The sequence below is a fragment of the Myripristis murdjan genome, chromosome 19, assembly GCF_902150065.1.
Source record: "Myripristis murdjan chromosome 19, fMyrMur1.1, whole genome shotgun sequence".
Taxonomy (NCBI): domain Eukaryota; kingdom Metazoa; phylum Chordata; class Actinopteri; order Holocentriformes; family Holocentridae; genus Myripristis; species Myripristis murdjan.
In genome coordinates this window covers 21,018,718-21,044,373 of record NC_043998.1, presented here as the reverse complement: position 1 = coordinate 21,044,373, position 25,656 = coordinate 21,018,718, and the positions used below count along the sequence as shown (strand labels likewise).

General features: G+C 39.1%; 1 protein-coding gene across 3 annotated transcripts in view; it reads right to left on the bottom strand.

The window, feature by feature from the left end:
• The window catches only part of jmjd1cb (jumonji domain containing 1Cb), a 155,675-nt gene that overhangs the window by 31,305 nt on the left and 98,714 nt on the right, over positions 1-25,656 (bottom strand). For 2 of the 3 annotated variants that reach the window (XM_030077080.1, XM_030077082.1), the window contains exons 3-8: positions 22,058-22,171; positions 8,187-8,292; positions 6,670-6,794; positions 5,080-5,223; positions 3,756-3,797; positions 642-912 (exon numbers count right to left, since the gene is read on the bottom strand). In XM_030077080.1, the coding sequence (XP_029932940.1) occupies positions 642-912; positions 3,756-3,797; positions 5,080-5,223; positions 6,670-6,794; positions 8,187-8,292; positions 22,058-22,171 (802 nt within the window). The remainder of the gene's footprint in view (positions 1-641; positions 913-3,755; positions 3,798-5,079; positions 5,224-6,669; positions 6,795-8,186; positions 8,293-22,057; positions 22,172-25,656) is intronic. The other variant, XM_030077083.1, reaches the window with a different exon arrangement.

Below are 25,656 nucleotides of genomic sequence, written 5' to 3'. Positions count from 1 at the left end.
GGGCAGCACCACATCCACTGAATCACTACATTTTCTCAAAGTGAACATGTGATTCGTGGGTCCCAGGAATGATGCTTTCCAACATTTAGTTGTTTTCATTGTTTTTAAAAGGCCCCTCTCCAGTGATTTAATGACCTCAGTACTTTTAAAAACTCTTCCTTTAAATAGTTCGGTGGTGTTTGGTTCCATCTCCACCAACAACCTTGATCGAATTGAAGCTATTTACTACACTAATTCAACACATCTTGCAAGTACATAATCAGTTTTCCTGGCAAAAGGGGAGCAACAACAAAGAACACGCAACTGGAACAACAAATCTGAGACTTGTTGTGATTGGTGAGATAATCATACATCACTTTCTGTCATGAACTGTTTAAAGAACAATGTTGAAAATGGTTGTGAAATCACCGCAGGGAGCCTTTAAAATACCAATATTACGGTTTCAAAGCTAGCTTGATAGGCTGTTGTCCTATCTGTTCTGCTATCTCAATCAACAAAGACACTGATAAATAAACAATAACATGGTGAAAACATAAGAGAATGCCAATACTTTAAAGCCTTGCATTTGTAAGGTTTAGGACGTCTTCTCCAGACTTTTGAATGACTTGAGCATATCCTGCGCTCTGTATGACTGTTCTCACCTCTCACTGCGGTCTCTTCCCTCCTCTCCTTGTCTTCCTCCGGAACACTGCTGTCTGATCCTTTTCTTCTAGAGGAACGAGAGCTGCGCTGCTCCCTTTGCTCCCGCACGCCGCTTCCAGGCGAGTGGTGCGATTGGCTTGCTGGTTGCTGGCTCTGCTGGGATTGGCTCTGCTGCTGGGTGGCTGAAGTTCCCTGGGAGCCTTTTGGGTTGGGACCTGATGAGGTCATGACGGGGCGGGGGCTGTTGGCCTGGGCTCGTGTGTAGTGACCCTGCAAAAAATAGAGGAACATGTATACATATGCACACACGCAGAAAAAAAAATACATGCATAAAATCATACAGATGCAGAAATAGGACAACACATTAGTGGTGGTAGGTGGAGGCAGAATGGAAGTGTGTGTGGTTCATTTGAGTCAGTTTCATCAACATTCAGAAGCTAAAGTACAAAACACATGTGTTGGGTGTCCCAGCACTGATTAACATCTGAGGAACACTTATTCAAACAGTAGCATGAGTATATACATTCTTAGCATGGGTGGTTCCACAGATAAATTACCTGCGAGTGTTCACAGCACCAACACTAGCAGGATGCACAATGTATAGTGACAAAGTTGCCTCGACAGAAAATGACCCAATTCCAACAGTTTTTCTGTATTCACTGAGTAAAATATGCAAAATACACCAATACATCCACAAATGACTCAACGGCTGAAAACAAAGAAAAACACTTAAACTCAGACCACATTTCTATAGCTGTCATTACAGTGACAGGTTTTAATTGTTAACGCAGCTTAAAAGAAGAGTTCCTATGGCATGTTATAGTGTATGCAAGATATTTTATTCATGTTTTCACATCTTGTCTTATCAAAGACAAGTCCTGTATTTAGAGGGTTGCTGCTATTCAGCCATGCTGCAAAGGAGAGCTGCTATATATGTTTGATAGGAAAATCATCAATCTTTTTTGGAAACTAGAGTTGAGAGTCAAACAAACCTTTTCTCAGAAGAATAGGCCCAATGCTGTGCCTTTTACATATTATTTGTGTGTCTTTTACATGTAATTTGATATTTAGTAGATATTTTTATCCAAAGCATCTTGCAGTAACAAATATGCTGCTGTTGTTAGTGCAACCACATTGTAAAAGGGAACCATACATGACCAAAAATGTACAAGGATTTGTAAAGGCATGCCAAAAGCATTTCTCCAGAAATTTCGGCGTCGCAGGTATTATAGTAATTTCCGATATTACATATAAATTCACATGGCCCTGTGTTTTCTGCATTCCAATGGCCATACAGTGGACTAGGTTTAAACTATGAAACTTTAATGAACTGCAGCTTGTACTAGACTACTGTAAATTTCTGAATACAGTCCTATGCAGCATGGGGTGTTGTAATGTTAAATGTCAGAGGGTTTAGAGGGAGCTATGCTTTTGTGAGGCAACCCAGCATTTAAATTGCCATTTCACTTTGGTATGACATCTGTAACCATTCTCAGTGTGAATCTATAAACAGTCAGAAACCAGTTCTGACTGTTTTAAGTACCTGCAGCAAAATGACTGATTAGTCTTGAATCTGTTAATGTGAGAATCTCACTTTTAGTTTTTAGGCATAAAAATGTAAAGATGAGGTAAAAGTTTTCTGTGTTTTACATTTTTGCCTGCATAAATTAAGACTGATACGAGGTAATGAACACATATTCCTAAGGGTGAAACTGTTGAAAAAGGGTAACTGTTCATGTCAAAGTGAAAATGCTAAAAAATAAAAATGTTTTACCAAAGTGAAATATTTTCTTTAAAAGGGAGGGTGGTTACACATTCCAGAGCAAAACAGTAATTGAATATGCTTTAAATAACTGAAGACCTGAGTAGTGCTTGAATTATTGCTCAACTTGCAGCCTCCCAAAGCTGTTTTTTGTGCTCGAGGCTGATCACAGTACAGGCTAACATTCTGCATTTGTCATTGACCCTTACAGCTGCACTAGGCAACTTCACATATCAACAGCCCCAGGTGTCACTGACAGGTAACTCTGACTTTGGAGGACTTCATTTGCCATAAATCATGTAAGGTGACATCAGTGAACTGCACACAACATCCTCATGTTTTCCAGCCTGGCCAGTGTTATGGTGTTTTATAGCAAAGGATAGGACAAGAGAAGTAAAAGGTCTGCTGCTTAACAGACACTTTGGTATGTTTGGTATGATTTTTTTTTTTTATGATTTATCAGTGACAGTAATGCCATTTTCACTTGATACTATGAAACAGTATGAGTCACAAGATGTGCAATGCATGCTGGGTGTTGTCAGTAGAAACAAATGCAGTCAGTTTATATAGTTTTTCTCTGGTTATGCTGTACCAACAAAAAATGGATTTGCACATATAGACTATGGAAACTTACAGTTTTCCCATAATGAGAGCTAATCCAGAAAGTGGAGTTATTCTGTAAGTTTGCCTTGGTCACTTCCTGTGTGGAGAAGATTTCCCATGAATTTCCATACTAACAACAGAATTTAATTTGGATCCACAGTGTCTCAATTAGTGGAGAAAAGACACCCTTAAATAGTTTTGCCTTGGGTAGCTTTAAATCAGCTTGTAAACATGGTTATTATTCCTTCAAGCTAGCTGCTGTGATTCCGCTTCTGCAATTACAATAACATGAGAAAATGTAATTAGTTACTTCCACCCCTGTTTCCAGCATGTTTATCCTCCTCAGTACAGACAAATAACTTTTAACCAAAGAAGCAAAGATCCTTTTGTGAGAGGAAGCAGAAGGATTTATACAAAATGTGGTCCTGACTTTGAGAAACGCTACAACCAACAACACCACCCACATGAGAGGATGATGGGGTTTACCACAAGCTGTCTCCAACTTCTGTGATTCAGCTTCTGCAAGTGCCAGTACAGACACTTTGACACCACAGTGTGAGGTTAAAGGCCTGGTGCAGTAGGATACAATGACAATTCAAAATATCAAGGGGGCATTCAGTTAAATCAAGCACGGCTCATGTTTTTCAGATTTGAATTCATATTCAAGTACACACGTTTTCCCCTTCCTACGTCTTTACAGTTTTAGGTGGTGTGGGTCTGGAGGGTTTTGGGGTTGGGGAGGGGGTACCTGAGTGTTGCCAGTGGTCCCGCCGGGTCTCCCTCCTGCCGTCTTTAATGTGTCAACAACAACAACAAGAAACAAGAAAAAAAACAAAAAACAAAAACAAAACAAAAAAGAAAAACAACAAAATGAAATGAAATTAAAAAAAAAAAAAGAAAAGAAAAGAAAATATGGGACAAGGAGAGATTTTGTTAATGACTACGGGACCAGCAGTGACTGGCTGACTGAATGGATTGACTGACTAACCGATGAGCTCCTTCCACAAGTGCCACTGTGCATCCCTCACTCAATAAAGCCAAACCCTCCCTGGGGAGGCATGCTAACAGATCCTCAAACATCCGCTGAGTTGTGCCGTGCCATCATATGAGAGAAGCTCATTGGTCTACAACACTACAGGATGTTTAGTGTGTGTGTGTGTGTGTGTGTGTGCGTGTGTGGAGTTTAGTAGTAAAGCAAACTAAAAAGCACATAGGAACTTTACTTTGAAGCTAGCTCTATCAACAAACTCAGAGAGGAAGCGGAAAAAATGAGACAGCAGACATGGGTCAAACAGGCAGGAGTTCGATGAGGAATTTAAAATGATTGTCTCTTTTTTTTTTTAAATTTGTTAAAATTACAGCAGCATTTCCCTGATTTGGGAGTATTTGAAACAAGGGTTGGGCAGGATTAGAGAAGCTATGTTGACCGATGTCTCTGGAACAGACAAACACACAGACTAGATGAGGACAATGTAGAGGTACAGTGAATGGATGGCAACAGAAACCCAGAGAACATAAAGCACAGGTACAATAGCAACACAGCAACTAAGGCCACACATTGGCTGGGGTTGGCTCCGGCATTTATGTGATTATTTGTGCGCTCCATTAATTTGTATGTCCTCCCACTTGCAACCATGTATGTTTGCTAATGTGCATGCATATATGTATGTCAGTGCATTTTATTGTGTGTGATTATCGGACTGTGTGATCATGTACATATTCCTCAGTAAGTGTTGGTGCAAATGAATATGAATGTGTGTTTCTTTGCATATGTGTCTTAAGACTGTGCCATATGCACAAAATCTTCTGTGACAATATGTATGATTTCTTAACAATATATAGCAAGATCAGTGCTGGGAGTAATTAGATTACTTTCCCCAGTCAGGAACATTTCATTTTTCAGTAATCACATTTCAGTTACTCTTCTAATTCCCATTACTTCTGTTACTTGAACACAGGACTTTTTGAAAGAAATCTTGATGTGTCTAGTCTGGTGGAGGCACTCATATGATGTTTCTGTGTGCATGTGTGTGTGTGTGTGTGTGTGTGTGTGTGTGTGTGAGCGTACTCACATGGGCAGTGTTGTTGTTCTGACTTGATCGTGACCTTCGTCTGGAGGTGATGCCGATGTTTTCTCCTTTCAGCAGGGAGTGAACCACGTCGTCCAGAAACGTCATCTGGACCATGGACGGGTCCACGTTTTGAGGCTCTAGCACCTGAACACATACCACACACACTTTGCACTGTCTGGCTGTGCACTGCATCCTCTAGACCTCATATACACCTGACTTCAACCCTTTGAAACCTGAGCTAATTCACTTGATTTCTTCAAAAGCATGGGAAAAAGTGATTAGCAGTGGTAAGTAGTAAAAATTAGCAAAAACAAAAAAAAAAAAAAAAAAAAAAGTTATAAGAAAATCCCCACATAATTAGCAAAACATTACAAAAAAATACAAAAAATGGTTAAAAAAAAAAAAAAATTGAGATCAGACTGCCATGTGTTATCATATTATCATGTGTGTTTTCATGTTCATTTTGTGACATTAGCAGAAATAAAAATGAGACCACTGGCTGCCTCTGTTGGCCTCGTACCGCATCGTACATTGTGTGACACAGTTTGGAGGGAAATTTGCCAGGTGGCTTTTATGTCCCAAAACAGGAAGAGGGCACTGTTCTTCAAGTACAAACAATTTTTAGAGACTCTGGCAATTGTAGATGGTCGAAAGGGTGAAAGGCAAGTGGAAACATGTTTATCCTCCTTAGTACAGACAGGTAAACCTAAACCAAAGGGGCAAAGATCTTTTATTACTGCAGAAGGATTTATGGGAAACGTGATCTTTATTTGGAGAAACATACAATTCCACCTGCATGAGTGACTACCACTTATCACCACCCTCATCTCATTTTATGGTTTACAGTAGCTGTACTAAGGTATCACGATTAATGTGACATTGGTAAGATGGTGTTTCTAAATGCTAAATGTAGCATCATAAGTACAAGGTGTCTCTGGATTAGGTGGGGCAACACACTCAGTTCCAAGTTTCAGCCCATCAGCACAACGTATGCTATGCCCTGAGCCAATGTCAACTTGTCAGCCCCTGGTGGATTATAGAAACCAAAAAAGAAGAGGAAAATGTTCCTCAGTTTGAAAATGTGGTGAAAGTGCAGACTCTCAACTCCAAGGTAAGCACTGAATGAACTGTTTCCGTCGCTGCACTGCTGATGTACAAAGCTTTTTCTTTGGGGGTTTGGAGAGAGGGATTTTAGTGCTTTTTAAACTGAATACTTTTGTATGTTGCACTGATGCAACTGACCTGCAATTTCGATATGTTTATCTGCTGAATGTGTAGTTTCAGAGAAGCTTTAACTGAAGCTGATGGCTGCAGGCAATGTGGCGACATTCACAGTTTCTGGTGGGTTTTTGGGTTTTGTCAGGATTAATCCAACCGTTTCACAATCAAACATAAGTTACTACTGCCAAAGAAAACACGCTTCAATAAAACAGCTGCTATATTACTTAAACACAAATAGCTTAAACCTATAGCAGCTATGGCAACATTTCTGATGGTACTTCATTGTAAGTCCACATCCTTATGAGTTGTGCCCTACGTAAGATCTAAGTGACAAAAGTGTTGCATGTGTGCGTGTTTATGGATGTATACCTGGTCATTCATAACGACCATGTTTCGACTGAAGAGGTCGTGGTGTGTAATGATGCCAGTGAACCACTGGGTGGCCGAGTCCTGTCTGTACACCCGCACACGGTAGCCATTCAATGAATAGGGACCTGGATTTAGTGGAAGACATACAGAGAGACAGAGTGATGGGGAAAGAGAGAAATAAGCAAAAAAAGAGGGGTAGATGGAAGAAAGGGGTTGAGCTTGTGCACACTAAATCCACTTCAGGAAACATGAGGGTCATATTACAAAAGGGATACGTACTGTATTGTTTTTTGGAATAAAACTCTTCAATTCCTCATACATGCAAAGCTCTTAACATCTCAATGAGCTGACAATGTAACAAACTCATCACTTTGCCCCTTTCCAACTCATTAGATTTCCAACTAATCGGCGTCTGATCTCATCATATCAGTGAGTATCATTTGACTGTGCAGAGGACACAACAAATTCCTGTGATCTGATGTACTGATGTTCTTGTCTAGTCCAGTCTTTCCTGGTTCTAGGTAATGGAATATGAACTTGGAACTTGAATTCTGCACCCTAATGTGATTTCATTTCATTGAAAATAATTTCTGCCTGTCAAGTGCAAAGTGGATGAGAAGCCATTCAAAACTTGAAAGGCTACTGGGATAAACCTCCAAACACAATGCTTGGAGAATGCTTGCTTCCATCACTGGGGTTGATGGAAAGCTCTAGTTTCCTTCTTTTTTTTTTTTTTTTTACTTCCTTTTCAATGAATGATACCTAATTAGCATTAGCTAACTGGTTATGCTGACTAATCAAAACGAAGCCACAGTATGAGAGATAATGCCAGACAATGGTCCTTTGACATTTATTTAAATAATGCTTTGATTTATTGATTCACTGTATCTTTTTTTTGCATTGTATTAATCTTTGTTTATCTTAGGGCTGCAACTAACGATTATTAACTGTAAATGAATTTGTCTATTATTTCTTCAATTAATATACTAATCATTTTGTGTATAAAATGTTACAAATTGACCAAATTACCAAACATTGCCAAAAGCAATATTTTAAAATTGCTTTCTTAGTCTGATAAGTAGCCCCAAACAAATCCCCAAGTATTCATGTATTATGATATGAAATGAAGAAATGCAAGTAAACTGATAACCTATCTGAAAAAACTAATTGTTTCTGCACTAGTGTAAATGTATTTTTGTGTATTTGTAACTATTTTTGCTTTCAGTGAAGAGCCCGGGAAGACTAATGCAGATCATCATAAAACAATAAGCAATAAAACAATAATAAGTAATGAAAACATCATGATTTGGCTGTTCAAAACTATGTAACACTAAACAGATGCAATTGCTGACCGCCCAAAAAGTTGCTTGTGGTGTGTATGCACAGCAGGGTTTGTGGTCTCTGAACAGAGATGTAGGCTCGAACCCCACTTCTGACAAACAGATTCCACATTCACTTAGTGGATGGTTTACCTGACTTTGTCCAGACACTGTACAGAGTGGAACAGAACACCTCACCTTGCATAAAAATCTCTTGGACCTTCTGGTCTTTGAGCCAGCCCTTCACTTCTTCATGCAGTTGAGGGTTATCTCTTAGTATTGGGCTCTGGCTGTCCACCTCATCCTGAAACACACAAAGAGAAAACAGACACATCAGTACCAAATGCACTGGACACAAACGCACTTTAAGGATAATGGACGTTATGGAGCACACAGGGTTGCTGTCCTGGAAAAGCTGACACAAGCTAGTGAGAAAACCTCTTGACTACAAACCATGGTGGAACGTTTGTTGTTGTCAGTCTGTATCAGCCACTAAGGCAGGTAAACACACATCCTCTCAACTCTAAAAATATGTAACTTCATTTGGGTAGCACAACATTTTGTAATCCATCAACTAGTGTGACCAGTCTCCCGTGCCGAAGTCATGTACATGTATGTGTGTATATACATATATGTATATATATATATATATATATATATATATATATATATATATATATGTATGTAAGTATATATATATGAGTGTGTATGTGTGTGTATACATATATGTATGTATGTATGTGTATGTACGTGTATACACACACACACACACACACACACACACACACACACACACACACAGTATTATATATCCTACCACTGACTGCATGCCCTACAGATCTTGTAATTCACTCCAGGTGCAGGACTCGGATGTTCGCAAATGAAACTCGTCTGATAAATTAAACTAATATATTCAAATGGAGAAAGTTGGCACAACACATAATTGAGGCCCCAGATTATGTATGAGGTTATTTGAGAAGTCTGAGAAAAAGACCCACACACACCTATATAAACACACAGTATGGTTTCAGAGCCTGCTGTTTCTGTTTGTGATGCTGAGCAGCAGTGTATGAAGTAGAGTTTCTCCAGCACAACCAGAGATAATCAATAGTGCAACACATACTGAAGGCTATTTCTTCTGATTTCAACTCTGCAATAAACGTCAGGTAATGTCATAACTGGTCAAAAGGGTGCAAAAACACTACCCCTGATGCAAAAGAGAAGTGTTCAGGAACAGTACAGCACAGACAGGGGTGGTGATGTGAACCATACAAAGTTCAGCTGGAGTTTACAGGGTACAAAACAATGTCTATAACACATCACACAGTAACCCTGTGCCTCAACAAACACACAGGAAGAGAGACAGACACACACACGCACAAACACACTTTATGCAAAAACACTTGAAAGCATAAGCTGGAAAACATTGCAGAGGCAAGAAGAACAGATGCTTGTCTTTCACCAGAAAAAAAGATTTGGATCTCCTTCATGAGTGCTCTCACATCAAGAAAAAGCATCAGAAATCACCTTCAAAACACACCTGTCCCTCAGTCTCAGGCCATAGTATCCCCCTCAACACACCCCATGATTATGCAGCAGGACACACGCACACACACACACACGCATGCACGCACGCACGCAGAAACAATACTAGCATTTGCAATGCCAACAGAAGTATGACAAGGGAGAAAACAGGGAGGGGAAAACCAAACCACAATCAGCACATCCTTAGCAGACTTATCTGGTGTGTGTGTGTGTGTGTGTGTGTGTGTGTGTGTGTTATGAGTTTATCAGTTCCACTATAAGTCTGTTTTGAGGTCTCTTTAAGACGAAGCGCCGCGGGTGAAAATTCCCTTCATCTTATCAGAATTAAGTAGGGTACATATACAAATACAGCCACTTGTTTGAATTATAATTTATATGTTACACATGTTCAGCTGACTAATATTCAAGTAAAAAAGTAAAATATGCATTTGAAAACATTTTTTCCTCCCTGGGTGCAGTCAGCCTTCAGGTGAGAAGTCAGAGTCATAAAACTACTTAAACGGATTTCAAAAAAATTACATTTATACTGTCACGGCACTGTAGGGATGACTATTGGTGCTTTCATGAGATAATTACACAGAAGAGAGTCATTACTGTAGTAATGTGGATATGATGACCAAGCAGTAGAAGCAGAACAGTCTAATAAATTCAGAAAATTGTATCTTGAGTGTTGCCTTCTTGGCTGGAAGAACAAACAAGAAAAAAAGGAAAAAAAATCACCAACATGTGGTGCATCACTGTATAGAGCCACAAATTACAGACAACATAAACGATGGGTGAAATAAATAGAGGAAGTAAAAGCAAAGAAAAAATGTTCCCCACTCTGCATCTGAAAACTGCTATTTTCTATTCTTAACATCTTGTTGGCTGCTAAAATAGTCTGGAGAACTGTGAAATTTACCACCCACTGCGGTTAACAGTAAAAAAAAAAAAAAAAAAAAAAAAGTTTTCTTGTACTTGTGGGAGGAAGTGGACATGAAGACACTTCCTGTACCCAGAGGAAGTGAGTAGTGCTGCTTTACAACTGAAGAGAAAGCCAACAGGAAACTCCATGCAGTTGAAGCATTACCAGCTTGCATCAGGCATCTGCTAGCTCCATTCTCTGTCACGCTCACTCTTTTCAGACACAAACTATATCAAAGCCCTGTGTAAAATGTCAATCTTGAAAAACTCAACCAATCAATTCTAATAATACGGAGAGGGTTAATTACTTGGTTTGAAAACATTTAGTGTACAAAACTGCACAGACATCAACCAATATAAGAATTGTTATTAACTGGTATGTATGTATGCAGTAAATTTGTTAGTAATTGTCATTACTATCAGTAGTGACTAGAAGAGACTGGTATGTTTCCAGTTGTCTGAGCTCACATATAATTTTAATCTGTCATCATCACATAAAAATGCAGCCAAATAAACACAGGCCTGACACACAAGCGCACTCACGCCTCCACAGAGGGCAAAGTGGATGCAATGTTTCTCGCTCTAATCGTCAATCAGTTTAACAACAGTGCCTGCCTGGGACTTTCCACACTGTGTGTGTTGGTGTGTTTATGGTGGTTTGAATCTTGGTGGTTGAACACTTTGCCAGAAATCCCTTATTCCTACATGCCATTTATTTTCCTTCATAGTTCCCTTCCCTCTTTCCCTCCTCTACTCATACTGAACATGGGGATCACTGGTTAACTCGCAAATATGATACTATTATTAATATTAATATTAATATTTTACTCACAATAACAATAGTATCAAGATACAGAACAGAACAGTTCTAGTTCAAACATCTAAACCCTTTGAAACCTGAGCAAATTTACTTTATTTAAAAAAAAAGTTACCACAATATGGTAAAAAATGGTAAAATAAAGAAAAATTGTGGGGAAATTACCATACAATTGCCACATATTTTTAAAAAAATGTAACAAAGAGATTACAGATTACCAAATTACCAGAAAATGAGCAAAAATCTGTAAAGTGAGTACATGAAAATTATATTTAATATAAAATTACAATTAATTAAGATAATTAGCATAAAAGTACCAAAAATTGTTTGAAAAACAACAACAACAAAAGAAAACTGGAACTCTTCATATCTCCTCGATTATATCAGAGAACACCACACTCACTGGACCACATCTGATTTTTAATAAATGTCAGCAAACAAATATAAATTAGGACTCAAACTCACAACAGATTGCCCTACATAGGCACATTTCCCTTTTGCCAACAGAGAGAGAGGGAGAGAGAGAGAGAGGGAGAGAGAGAGAGAGAGAGAGAGAGAGAGAGAGAGGGAGAGAGAGAGAGAGAGAGAGAGAGAGAGAGAGAGAGAGGCTGAGACTCAGCGGGGAAGCAGGACAGCTGACTTGATGAGGTTACGCCTTTCATTTCACCTTCCCATCTGTCTCATCTCTCTTCTCTCTCTGCTCCATCCTGCTGCAGTGCTCTAGTTTCCCAGCCTGGTTCCCAGCCTCAGCTCTGGATGACACCAAGCTGCTCCAGCATACAGACAGGCTCAAAATAGCACACTGTAATGCAGGGCTTGAGAGGTCACCACGAACAACTGTCTGCTCTTGTTACAAATTTAATACCTTTTCTGGAGCTTCAAGGTATCTGCAAGATTCTCATTCTCAAGAATCTGCCCTTCACTTGCTAGAGATCACTTGCCAATCAAAAAGTATGGGCATTATTGACACCTTTTTCCTACTTTTCTGTTGATAAAGTTTCAGTTATAAACATAAATCTAAACAGCCAAAATATATTAGAAAATACACAGCTGTCAAAACTAGCCTAGTTCTGACTGAATACAGCTAATTAAAGTTGAGAAACTATAACTGGGCAGACTAAGGAGGACAGCAGGACATGAAGCCAAAATGTGTTCGGTGAGGCACACAGGAGGCATGTTGTACTACTACCCCTGTTCTAGATTCATCCTGGAGGTGATGCACAGTGTAAAAAATGTCTGGCCATTTCCTTGTGAAAAAATAGGACCTATTAAAAAAACACTTAAGAAATTGCAAAACCTGCATTATACCTTTGACTATAAATAGTATATTACAAAACCTACTGGAGTACAAACACTATTATAATATTTTTTTAAGATCTGGACCACAGCAAAATAATATACTCCTTTCCATTGTTTCCATTCTCTGTGTAGCTAAGTAGAACCCCTCGCCTGATGTAGGCTACATCTGGTTGCTTCTGGATGACACCCTTGCTTCTACAAAATAGTAACTTCTCAGGAAATGAAATCCAGCCTTGTCCGGCAGAAAGAATTTTGTACAACAGAGGGGACAATGTTCTTCCATAAAGGCCTTTGCAACCAACAAGGAACTGGTTCTGTTCCAGCTCCCGAACATATTTTTGCACTGGTCTAAGCATTTTGACCAAAAAGAAATTGGTGTGAAAGCCCCAAAAGCTGGTTCCCCGCTGAAATCAAAAAGCAGTAGGACCTGAAGTGGGAACCATGACAACAATAAGAGTGGATGTCTTATTGTATAGGGAAAAATAGAGATGACATAATTGAAGGACAAACTAAGAAGATGGAAAGGAGTGCTAGAAAAAGCAAATTGTATCTCAAAATTGCGCAAGAGTTGGCGAAGGTTGGTTTCATTAGAATCAAGGACCAAATTATCAACAAGTAAAAAAGAAATACTATGGAAGGAGTACGGAGACTTTGTGTTCGCACAGGGTAACAGGGAGTATTAAGAACACCTTGACAGCATGCTGGGTCATCGAGCAGCAAACCAGCAATTAAGGCTGAATTCAGCCACAGCAATGATCGACTCAGTGGCAAGTGACAAATGCACGTGTGTTGGTGTGTGGGTATTCTGATAGAGACACACTTCTATTTCTACTACGACTGCTGCAGGCCTACTCTTAGATGCGGTTACCAAGACACCATGACCACCAAACAGGTCTGCTTTCATCAGCAAAGAAAGAAACGCGAGTTTGAACTTGCTATTAATACACACTGTGGGTAAATCATGCCTTTGGGATGCATAGATCCTGATCCAAGACACATATTTTTAGACTGACAGAGGACCAAATCTTAAGACTGCATTAGCAGTTTAATTTAGGTTAGCCTGTCACGATGATAGCTCCACTGTCAGTTAAGTGGAAAATTAGGGGTAAATGATGAAGGCTACACTAATAATGCTCATTATTTCACAACATAAGTTAACTATGGTGATTATTTTTGATGATTTGAGTAATTAAATCATTTTACTGCTTAAATCATTTTAAACCAGTATCTTAAGTATGCTCAACAACAAGAAGGCATTCCATATTAAATGAAATATTCTAATATTCTCAATACTGAACAAATATTCTATGATTATTACCATTTGAAACTCAAGCAAATTCACTTGATTTCTTTCAAAATAGCTTTATATATCAAATCATAGCTTTACAATCAAATGCCAAGAAAATTTCCACAGAATTAGCCCCAAAATATTGTAAAATAAATAAATATATACAAGCAGTTTACCATAAAATTGCCAAAAGAAAAAAAATGAGGAAAATTACAAAAAAAAGAAGAGCAGGAAAATATGACAACTGTTTCAGAAAATTACCCCAAAATTATCAAATAATTAAAAAAAAAAGACATGAAAATCCCATAAAATTATCCCATCTGCCCCCGAAAAAGGAAGAAAATAAATAAATCAGAAAACAAAATTGGTTAAATTAAAACTGTGTTTTGGATGAGCCTCGCCTCTCTGTGCAGTGAAGATCTGAAGTGTATATCTGATTCTAGCTTAGTATTATTTCATCAATGGAATCCTGATGTATGAATAGTTGGCATTCACTATTACTGTAAAATAAGTAATAACAGCTCAATTAATCTCAACATGTTTTCCAGGGAGGCCCTACAACTGGAAGCCATTCAAGGATGTGTGTGTGTGTGTGTGTGTCTGTGTGTAACAGCATACTGAAGGTTAATTTTAGAAGTGTTTATTGTTGGTAGCTAGAAACAGTAAGGCAATACCTCGAGATCCAGCAACACTGTGGAATAACACCACAGGTGTGTGTGTGTGTGTGTGTGTCTAAGTACAGGGCATGTTGTTGGTCAGGGAACGTGATACGGCAATGAATGTGGACATGTGACAACAAGAGAGGGAGAGCTTTGTATCTGTGACACTCCACGATATAAAGTCATAGTCAAGTTGCTTTGAGGCAGGACTTGAATCCTCACCTATCTACATCACTCTGTGTGTGTGTGTGTGTGTGTGTGTGTGTGTGTGTGTGTGCAGCGTTCAATACCATGGAAACCTGTCCAGAGCTTTTTGACTTAACGTATTGGATGGGGTGAACGCAAGACCTCCGCCAGAGCTTTCACCTCTTCGGTGGTAATAGGTAGTAGTGTGACAACTCCAGCTTTGGAAAACAAAGATAAGGCTGCTTTTATTACACAGGAAGCTTGGAGTATCAACATTCTCCTGAAAACGGGTTTGTAAACCGACCATTACATCAACCTAACTGCTCAGTCTGGGACAGAACTACTTTATTACTTTATCACAAACCAAGCACTTCCATTTCTTAGCTATACTCTGCCCACCCGGTACAGTCCTCTGCAGAAGGAGTCAAAACAATTTTCCAAATAAATACTACTGCCTAAGCCCACTGTTGACAAAATGCTTGGTTTGCGAACCCTTCGATCTGACAGTATCACAGCAAGCTTTGTTGTTTCGTCAAAGCAATGCTATCTTAGTGTTGCAAAGCTCGAGCAATAACGCCTCACAAGTGGAAGTATTACAATATATTGCATTATGGATTTATTGTTCCACCCCTAATTATTACTTTATCTGTGTTATATTGTTATTTAATAGGCCTGAACAAAACAATACATACAAGACGTACATACATATATCAAGACATAAATCTTCACAGCCGCTACAATGACTTCAGAATGTATCGACTGGAAAATGCTGCTGGGATTTTTTGTAGGGTGGTACCAGAAACAGAGATTGGAAAACACACTGCTCTGTTCCTGCACTCTGTGTGTATTTGAGTGTGTGTGTGTGTGTGTGTGTGTGTGTGTGGAGTAGTTTAGTCAAACTCTTGAGTCAGCACCAAAAGCTTGAATTCTCCACCTCCTGTCCCTCAGTCTCAGGCCACAGTATTCTCCCCAACACACCCCATAACTTTGCAGCAGGACACACACACACACACTCACACACACACACACACACACACTCTCTCTCTCTGTCTCTCTCTCTCTCTCACACACACACACAGTTGAGCAGCCGGCTGGGCTGGCCCACTAAACAGTGACTTCATTGTACAGTTTATGCCAAACAGATTGTAGCCCCCTCTGCCTCCCTCCCTCCACCTCTTCTTCCTCCTCCTCCTCCTCCTCCTCCTCCTCCTCCCTCCTGTCTTCCTGTCCAACTGGAAAAACAGAGAGAGGAGTGGCCAGGATTTCACTGCTCTGGGTGTGTGAGAGTGTTTTTACTGCTTTGTGGGGTTCAAATGTCCCCAGAAGAATAGGCAGCCCTGTGTGGGCATGGATGATTTAAGAATGGAAGAATCTCTCTCTCACTCCGTGTGTGTGTGTGTGTGTGTGTGTGTGTGTGTGTGTGTGTGTGTGTACTTCATCACAGTCAGAAGCACCAGGAAGTCAGTGAGGCTCCCACTTTCCTTCACTTCAGATGACTGGCAGGCACTGCTAGTGAAAGAGTGTGTGCATTGTGGTTTTGTTATGTAGCAACGAGTCCTCCAATAGTAAATGAGGCAGTGTGCGGAATGTCAGTTTGAGCTGGAGCCATAATAATAATTGGCTGACTTGTGCAGACTGGTTTTTTCATCTTTGCCTCCCTACAATTCACATACAGTATATAATTTTGCTCCTTGTGTTTTGTACTGATGAATGTGTTCTAGGACGGTGGTATTCAAAGTGGGGTCCAGAGACCCCCAGGGGTCTTTGAGAGGCATCCAGGAAGTCTTCAGCAAAATGAGGAAAAGCTTAAATGGCTTTCACATGTATTTAAACTCAAGAAAACTGATCCAGCATCACTGATGTGACCTTTAAATGTATCATTTTAGGACTTGTAAATATAGTTTTCTTGCCATTTTTAAAAATGTTCATACATATTTAATTGTTTTTGTGTTTGTGCAAAATTTCAGATAATTTTTGTTTACTTTCACAAGTATTTAAAGTACAGTGAAATTAAACTATTAGGAGAACTATTAAACTATTAGTTAGGATGTATAGTCAAAGTAGCCACAGCAGTGTAAACTCATGTTAGTTCTTAATCAATAAGTATGTAAAAACTGAAGACTTTTGCTTCCAGCAATACTCCAATAAAAGCCATGGAACCAGTGAGTAATTTCCACTGGAATCAACAACTAGTAGGGATGTGAATATTTGCTTTAACAATGATTCAATTCACTAGTGCCACTCATGTTGACTCTCTAACAATTTTTATTTCTTTGGACAATTCAATCTTTTTTTAAACACAATTTGATTAATCAGTTTGACCTTTTCTTTACCTTATCATTAAAGCATCACTATGTAACATTTTTGCGTTAAAATAACAGCTTCAAAATGATTTTAATGCTCCACTGACATGTAAGGAGGAGAATGGTGTCTCTGCCGTGGCCACTCTGTGCACTAAAAGCCTGTTCCTGCACTGTGGAAGTTTGATGGACTGGGTTGGGACAAGACGTAAGGCGTTACGGCATCAACATCACCACATCACCAGCAGCAACTGCATCCAGCAAGCTCGCTAGCTGTTCTCAGTAGCCTGCAGAAAATCATACCAGAGCCCAAGAAACCCAACAAAAACGCTGATGGAAGAAACAAGGACGAGAAAAAGAGAGTGGCTTTTCGTCATTGGCGAGAGCTTCATGAAGTCAAAGGCTGCAAGACAGACGCTGAGTTCACATCCCTGCTGCTGGACTGGTAGGTGACATTAGCTGCCTTGCTATGCTATGGAGAAGCATGCCATGCTAAGCCTAGCATGCTACCACTGTGAGCTGCCTGATGTGTGGCTGTGTTGGCAGAGTTGTTGACTTGCTGTTTTTTGTTCATGAACCAAGTCGGCCTGTTTGGACGGAGGAATTTAGCTGACTAGCTGTCCTTTGTCTGTTAGCATGGCCCACCAGGTGTTAGCAGCATGTTGTCTCTGGTTCAGGCATGCTATCCAGAAACCTGGGATTCCAGGTTTTTCCAGGTTCTAGTTTTAGCCTTACAGTGCTGTTGTACACTAAGGGTGTATTCAGACCTGTGGCTCCTTTACTTTTTTTCCGATTCAGGGGCTAAATCGATACAGTTGTTGCATTTTTCTTTTGGGGCGTTTGTGTTCACAAGGCAACAGTCTGTATCGGTCCAAAGTTGTAAACAAATGCCATGCGCGGAGCAACTGTTCTCTCATTGGTCAGAAATCCCGGAAGGAAAACCCCTTTCTTCTTCTTCTGTTGTTTCTTCTTCTGCTGTGGCAACTGGGTGCACTACTGCCCCCCTCTGCTGGAGGGTGAACCACAGTTATGAGTCAGTTGTGTCGGTTGCTGTGTCGGTTCTGTTCTCACTGCAAACGAACCGCTCCAGGGCTCGAAAGGAAGCGAGTCAAGACCAGCCCTTCTAGGCGATCTCGGTCCGCTTGTTTCATCCCGCATCTGAGCACGATTGCTGTATTCACATATGTCCAAACAAACCGATCTTTGGGGGGAAACGCTCCCTGTTTCGGAACAACTGCTCGAAACGAGACAGGCCTGAATACACCATAAATGTCATGCTCTGTACAGCAGTAGCTATAAACGTACTGACTTGGTCCTTTTTTGCATTTCTCCTCCAAGGTGTATTGACTTTTGAAATACATTTGCATATTTTGACCAAATTATACATTTAAGTATTAGTTATGTCTAATTGGATTTGCATGTCAGTAATGTCCATGTACGAATAAAAACATGACTCTAGATTTCGCTTCAGGTAAATATCAGTTATGAGATTATTTTTGATTCATGTCATGAAACTGTGATTTGAGAGGATGCAAGGAAGGTTTTTAGATACAAAAAAAAAAAAATAGACACAGTGGACTCTTCATGTCATTTTCCACCCAGAAAACCAAAAAGAAAACCATAGAAAGAGCCGTTGTTGTGAAAATCCAAACCTCATACACGGTTTGGTGTGAATGCATGAATTATACTTTCTGATTGAGCAAACTAATGCAGGGTTGCAAACTGTCTCCACTGTCCTGATGTTCCCTGTAGTGACCCGTCTCACGACTGACAGAAAAACATGCAAATAGATAATTTCACGAGTGAAAACAAGAGTTCTATTTCAGCAAAACTAAGGCTTTCTACCACTCTCTTTTGTTATTCGTTTTGTTATGTTGGTGTTCGTCTCCAATGTAAAAGTAAATAAAAATATGCATTATCGTATTTGTGTAAAGTTCTGCAATACTCTACCTTGTCCATCGACATATTTGACTTCTGGCGTCCTCTTCGTTGGTCTCTAGTCCTCCAGCTTGTAAACAAATGCACATGTTCCACAACAGTGGTGGAGGAAGGAATTGCACCGGAGGGGTGCTGTTTCGCAAAAATATAAAATCTTACATGGTGGGGCTTTAAGCCCTTGAACTCCCATTTTCCCCTAAATTCAGTCATTGAAAAATGTGATCTCAAAAAAACACATACAAATGTGTACTACTTCTTCTCTTGGTAGACGGTTTTGGAAGGTATTCTGTAGCCACACTTGATTACAAAGCGCCCATAATGAAGGTTTAACTATACTGACACCCCTTAAATGATGGTACTTCAAACAGAAAACCAGAAATTATCAGCGTATCAAAGCTTTGTGTGTGTGTGTGTGTGTGTGCACGTGTATATGTGTTTGCATGTGTGTGTTTGTTAACCTTCTTTAGTAAATAGGACAGGACACTAGGGATCATTTAAATGATAGACTATATTAGACGTAGGTATAAAAAAGTTCTGCAACATATTTTAAAACACACACACACACACACACACACACACACACACACACACACACACACACACACACACACACACACACACACACACACACACACACACACACACACACACACACACACACACACACACACAGATCATGGCTTGGTTGTTGCTGTGGAGGTTGACAAGTGGAATGCATAATGCCTGCTTAATGAACCGTTTCAAGCCCTTGATTAATTCTATTTTGCACAGAGGGATGTTATACAAAGTGGCATCAAGGTTGTACAAAAATTTTAAGGAATGAAGTCATTGCATTTTAGACACTGAGCTGACACTCTTTCCAAGGCCATCTGCAGGTTTCAGAAAGTCAGATGGAAGAGTTTTGAAGATGACTTACAGCTACCAACCTTTGAATTGAAGACAAAACTAAACAACGTAACTAAATAAACAAAGCCAGCTGACAAACTATACCTAAAATAAGACGGAGAAGGAAATAAATTGGCATTTAGTCCAACTATGTTCAGCGAGACACAAAGGCTACAGATTGTGCTACAAACCATGTTTTGCATTTGTCCAAAAGTGAACAAGCAGTGCAAAAAACCTGGCATTACATGGAGAAAAAAATAATCTTTCATCTTTGATATCTGATTTTTCTTTTAAGGCATAAAATGATTGCTTCCAATAAGCATTAGTTCTTAACAGTGAAATCATGCTACCCAAGAATATAATTAACAAGAACAGAGTCAGCTTTAGACTGGAAGCTGGCCTAGGTGCTATCTTTTCTTTCCACAAGCCACACTCCTTCAATTATTTTGCTCCAATTGCTCTTATGTAAAGAGATCATGTAAACAAAGCTTGAAATTACGGCTGTTATCAAATCTGATTTTATTTCCTAGGCATATTTCGTATAACAGTGTAAGTAAACACACTAAACATGACTAAGCATCATGTAAATGACAACAAAAACATGAGAAGTGACATTAAAAAGCACAAGATAAAAGTACAATGTACAGCAATAAAGATGGCCTTATTTGTTTCAGTGATAGGAACAGTACTAGAGAAGGTCATTATGTCTTTTTGTGTGTGTGTGAGCATGTGTGTGTCATTTTCTGCTACAGCCTGTGAGCAGAACAGACTGTTCTGTCCAACACAATACATGCGGCTGAATGTAGCTGCACAGCAGCTGACTGAGATATGATTGTGATCATAAGGAGGGGAATCAGATCCTTATTGTGGAGGGTTTCCTGATTTACACCTACAGCCTGTGGTCAACACACTGAGCCAAAGGTACTTTATTTCCATTCCATATAGAAAACATCAAAAGATAGTTTGGCCATTTCATTTTATTTTCAACAATGCTAGCTGGGGATAAGTCCAACTCAATGGTAGGAGGCTAACAGTTAGCATTTGGAGCATCCAGCCAGTATCCAGCGCTCAATAACAACGAGAGGAAGACAGTACCACTACTGTCCTGCATAACATCAAGAGGTGAAGTGAAATGGGTGAACTATCACCCAAAATGGGTGAACTATCCCTTTAAATGGTCACGTCTGGCCCATGTATATAAAATACAGAACACAAGCAAATGCGTACACATCCATACAACTTCCTTTCACTTGTGTAGCTCTCACCATTGCATGTGTGCATGCAACACAGTGTCTGAATTACTACGAGTATGTGCACGTGTGCGTGTGTGTATGTGTGTGTGTGTGTGATCTGTGAGTCAGTAGGAGTGCACTCATCTATGAAATTACTCAGAGGGCAGAATGCCGCAGCACGCGCTCCTTTTCTATTGACAGTAAACCCTGGCAGTGATAGTGCCTTGCTCTACCCATTGAGCTCCACGGGGAGAAAAACACAAAGGACTCACACCATATTACCACAGTTATCATATCCAACATAGAACAACTCAGTAAAAACTGTGAATGAATGGCCTTTGATTAGCAGTTGAGTTCCAGTTACAAGGTACTAATGTGATGTCATAGCATCACATCATATCAAGGATTCTTTTAAGCCAAAAGGAACTTTGTATTCACCTAATACCAATAACGATTTGTAAGGATGACACTGATAATAATCCAGGGCACCAATAATCAATATTTGGGGCCAATGTTTCATTTGCATTTGCAAAGTTTTGATTATTAGAAAACGCAAACACAAATTTGCTGTGAATTACAAAAATATTTAAAATTATTAAATTAATTTAAATAAAAAAAATTGAAAAATAAAAACAAGAAAAAAAAACAGAAAATTTGCAGCGATCAAAATATATAATAACAATGATCAAAATAATAATGATCAAAATTCTATATTTATACTACAGATCAGTGGTGCTGGATTAACATCAGATTTCATGTTTAAATGTTTAAATTAAAATTATGATATCAATTTTTGAAAAATATTCAATATGAGCCATGATAATTATCCAATTGTGCGATCATTGCTCGATCCCTACCACTGCAAGCTTCTGAAGCTAAAAGCAAACATCCTTTACTTTAACAGAAGACAAAGCAACAGCAGAAACACAGGAGGAAAACACAATGTGTATTAAGTAGTGTGTGTGTGTGTGTGTGTGTGTGTGTGTGTGTGTGTGTGTGTGTGTGTCTCTGTGTTACCTGGTATGCTTGGTAGGCTGAGTGGTCAGACAGGAAGTCCAGCTGTCGGTCTAACAGGAACTCTACTGCTGTTACTGAAGACAACAGGCTCTTCCAAACCAGTGGCTTGAATGCCTACAAACACAAACAAAGAAAGCATGATGAGCAACTAAACAACAACAAAATGTATCCAATAATAATGCAGAACGGGCAGGCAGTTACTCCTGATGACCAGATAAATGTTTAATCATCCTTTCTGGCTAGTAAATTAGCAAAGACGGCCAGTCAATTGCAAAAACACACCAAACTGAGGCTTTAATGGCTAAAAATAATCAATGAACTCGTTTTCCACACCAGTGTGAGTGACAAATACAGACATGATAAGCATGATAGTGAACAGTATACACTTGTGCTGGCTAGCCTTCTTTTTCCTTTCCCTGAGACTTAACAGTGCATCAAGTCCAGCCACTCATCTTATTCAAGAAGAATCATAATCATAATAATAGTAATCATATTGATAAGGGGAAAAAAAGCCTCAGAAAATATGTATTTTATTCAACTCAGCTTTATTTCAACTCCATTACAGAAATGAATGGAAACAAAGCAGATTAATGCAATATTATTTTCTAAGGAAATGAAATAATATGATTATTGTTATTTTCCTATTTGAACTGGAAAGTAGATCAGGCAGGTAGCATCAGGAAACTTCCACATCGTAACTTTGCACCAGGAAAAAAAAAAAAAAAGGTACCGGAATTTGCTAATTTCTATATTGACATAATCCGCTTTGTTCTCATTTGAAGTGAATGGAGAGTTAGAAATACAGTATTACTGTAGATTAGCAACACAGGGCAGCACAGAGCAATTACTGAAGATATTTCACCACCATGCAGATTCATATCACATCACAAGTAATTATGCATCCCAACACTCTAAGTTCAATTTTGCTTTAAATGTAATACTTTTTTTCCAATCCATCAAGTTGCAACTATCAATGAGGAAGAGAGACTTTGAACCTTAGGTCAGGTGATGAAAGGAGAAAAGTTGGAGGAGATGTGGGAGGAAAACAGAAACAGAGTGGCAGAGAGACAGGGAAACGGAATGAAAGACAGCAGAATGAAAAACTAAGAATTAGAAGAGGAAGAAAACAGTGGAAAAGAGAGGTCAAGGGAGACAACGAGGGATGGAGGAGAAAAAGATTAAGAGAGGGAGAGCAAGGGATAGACAGAGAGAGAGAGAGAGAGAGAGAGAGAGAGAGAGAGTGATAAATAAATTAATGAGTAGAGGAAGTCTGACAGTTCAAAGGCAGTACGCTCCACTTTGATGTTGCCTCCTTTTACACACACACGCACACACGCACACACGCTGATGATGTCTGTCAGCCTGCGGGCCCAAGCTCAGCTGTTACTGCAGATATAAGAGAGAGAGATAGAAAGAGTGAGAGAGGTGGAGAACAAGAGAGACAGGGGGAAAAGCTGCACTAGCTTCCATAGTTCCGGTGCATTTCCATGCATATCTGTATTGACGTGAATGTGCTGCAGACAAAACCCCTGCAGACACTGTAGTTTGACGCTTTCCAACTATTTCAACCATTGTGTCTGAGTTGGCTGGATATTCTTTCCTGTCTTTCCCAGACAGACATAGCAACTGCAACATGTACACCTTGTTGGTGTGAAGCACATATTGTCACCACTGCCACTGAAATGTTAACTGTGCCATGTAGATGTACATATTCAATGCATGATCCTGCAGCAAGTAGCAATACTGGCAATACCATATGCACAATCAATCAATTTCCTGATTAAAAAAATAAATAAATAAAATAAAAAATTCAAATTTAAACTGTGAAGATGGAAAAGTATTAAGTATTTCAAAATTTAATTTTACATGTTGAACGTGGAGACAAATACACGTTTGTCATTGTTACTTTATTTTGTTGTTTACCTTGTTGTTTCAAAAACATACTATATTTAAAATTGAAATATAAGAAAATTGTCCTAAAATTAGTAATAAAAAAACCCAGAAAACTACCGTAGAATTAGCTGCCAAAATTAGCAAAAAAAAAAAAATAAAAAATATGAGAAAGACCATATATCTATATTTACTATTATTACAATCTACATTTAAAATTAAATTATAGGAAAATTAAATAGCAATTATGACAAAATTACATACAAAAAACCTCCCCTAAATTAAAAATAAAAACAAAAATAGAAGCCTGCCCATGGGCTCCTGGGTTTCAGAGACCATATTCAAATTAACTTAATATTTAATGAAACATGCATTCCTTCTCCTTCAGTGTTTAAGATCAGAGACCATTTCCTGTTTCATTCTAATGACTGACTAATGAGTGGGTAATTTGCAGCATATTAGTAAAGGAAATTTTTTTTTCTTCCATGGATTATATATCAGTAGCCACATGTGTGCTGTGATTCCGTTATGTAACAAGGTCAGTCTGACAGAGGGATGAGAGATTAGAGGTAAGAAACATGACCCCCCACACCATACACACAGACATAGACAAACACACACAGCAAAGCAGGCGGCAGTCGGCACTTTATGCATGTAAGCAAAACCTGATAGTGCGTCTGCAGCTCTATTTCTGTCTGTCTGTGTCTATCGCATTACCCATTTTAAGCATTATCCTTTCACTGTACAGTGCTGCCCGACATGCATTCAGCAGCAAGGGCCACACACTGCTGGGACATCAACATCAGCCTGCAAAAACCCTGAGACAAGACATACCGGATGTTTGATATAATCGTAAAATGTATCATCCAACTTTTTGTATTAAAATCAAATTAATTTCAGACTTGCAAGTGGCTCTGGCAGAGACTGCAGAGTGGAAAAATGTTCCACAATGGAGCATCAGTAGGAAAATATACTAGATGCTGAGTGCAGATCGAGACAGACATACCGGGGGCCGTATTACAGAAACTTCTTTTCCTAAGTCATCCTCGCTTATCAACTCTTCATCTGTTACCTAGCAACCAGTGCTAAAATTCTCATTTTGTCGAGCTAAACAACTGGGTTCCTGCCATCTTGGAAAATGTATGTAATGAGCAGCCAAACTGCTAATTGCTATTGCCACCTCAGTTAAATTGCATGAATTGGGTTACACAGGGGGCTGGGATATTTTTTGCAGTGTGAGCTACTTCACTTTGTAAATGTCGTTTTGGAGACTGAAGACATTTTTGGAGAACAGGTTTGGCTTGATGACAATTTGTTGGTTGTGTAAAAGCAACAAAAGAGCAGTTGTACAGATGAAACAAGCTAGCTTACACTATCTGGTGGAAAAAGTCAAAGAGTTAGGACATCTTAACCCTCATCCTAAAGTTATGAGAGGTTTTCTTTTTAGGAATTTGGGAAGTTGGGGGTGCTTGTGTAATACATTTCTCCTTTCTTAAGTCAGAACACTGACTTCGGAACTCCTCATCTAAATCAGGTCCTAACCCTAATTCCCATGGTTAGCAGACAGTTAAGAAAGATCTGCAAATTAGGATGTTTTTTTCTTTCTTTTTTTTTTTTTTTTAAAGATGATTTTTTTTTTTTTTTTTTTTTTTTTTTTGCCATTTCTTGTTTATTTGAAAGCCACAGTGGAGACAGAGGAAAGGCAGGGG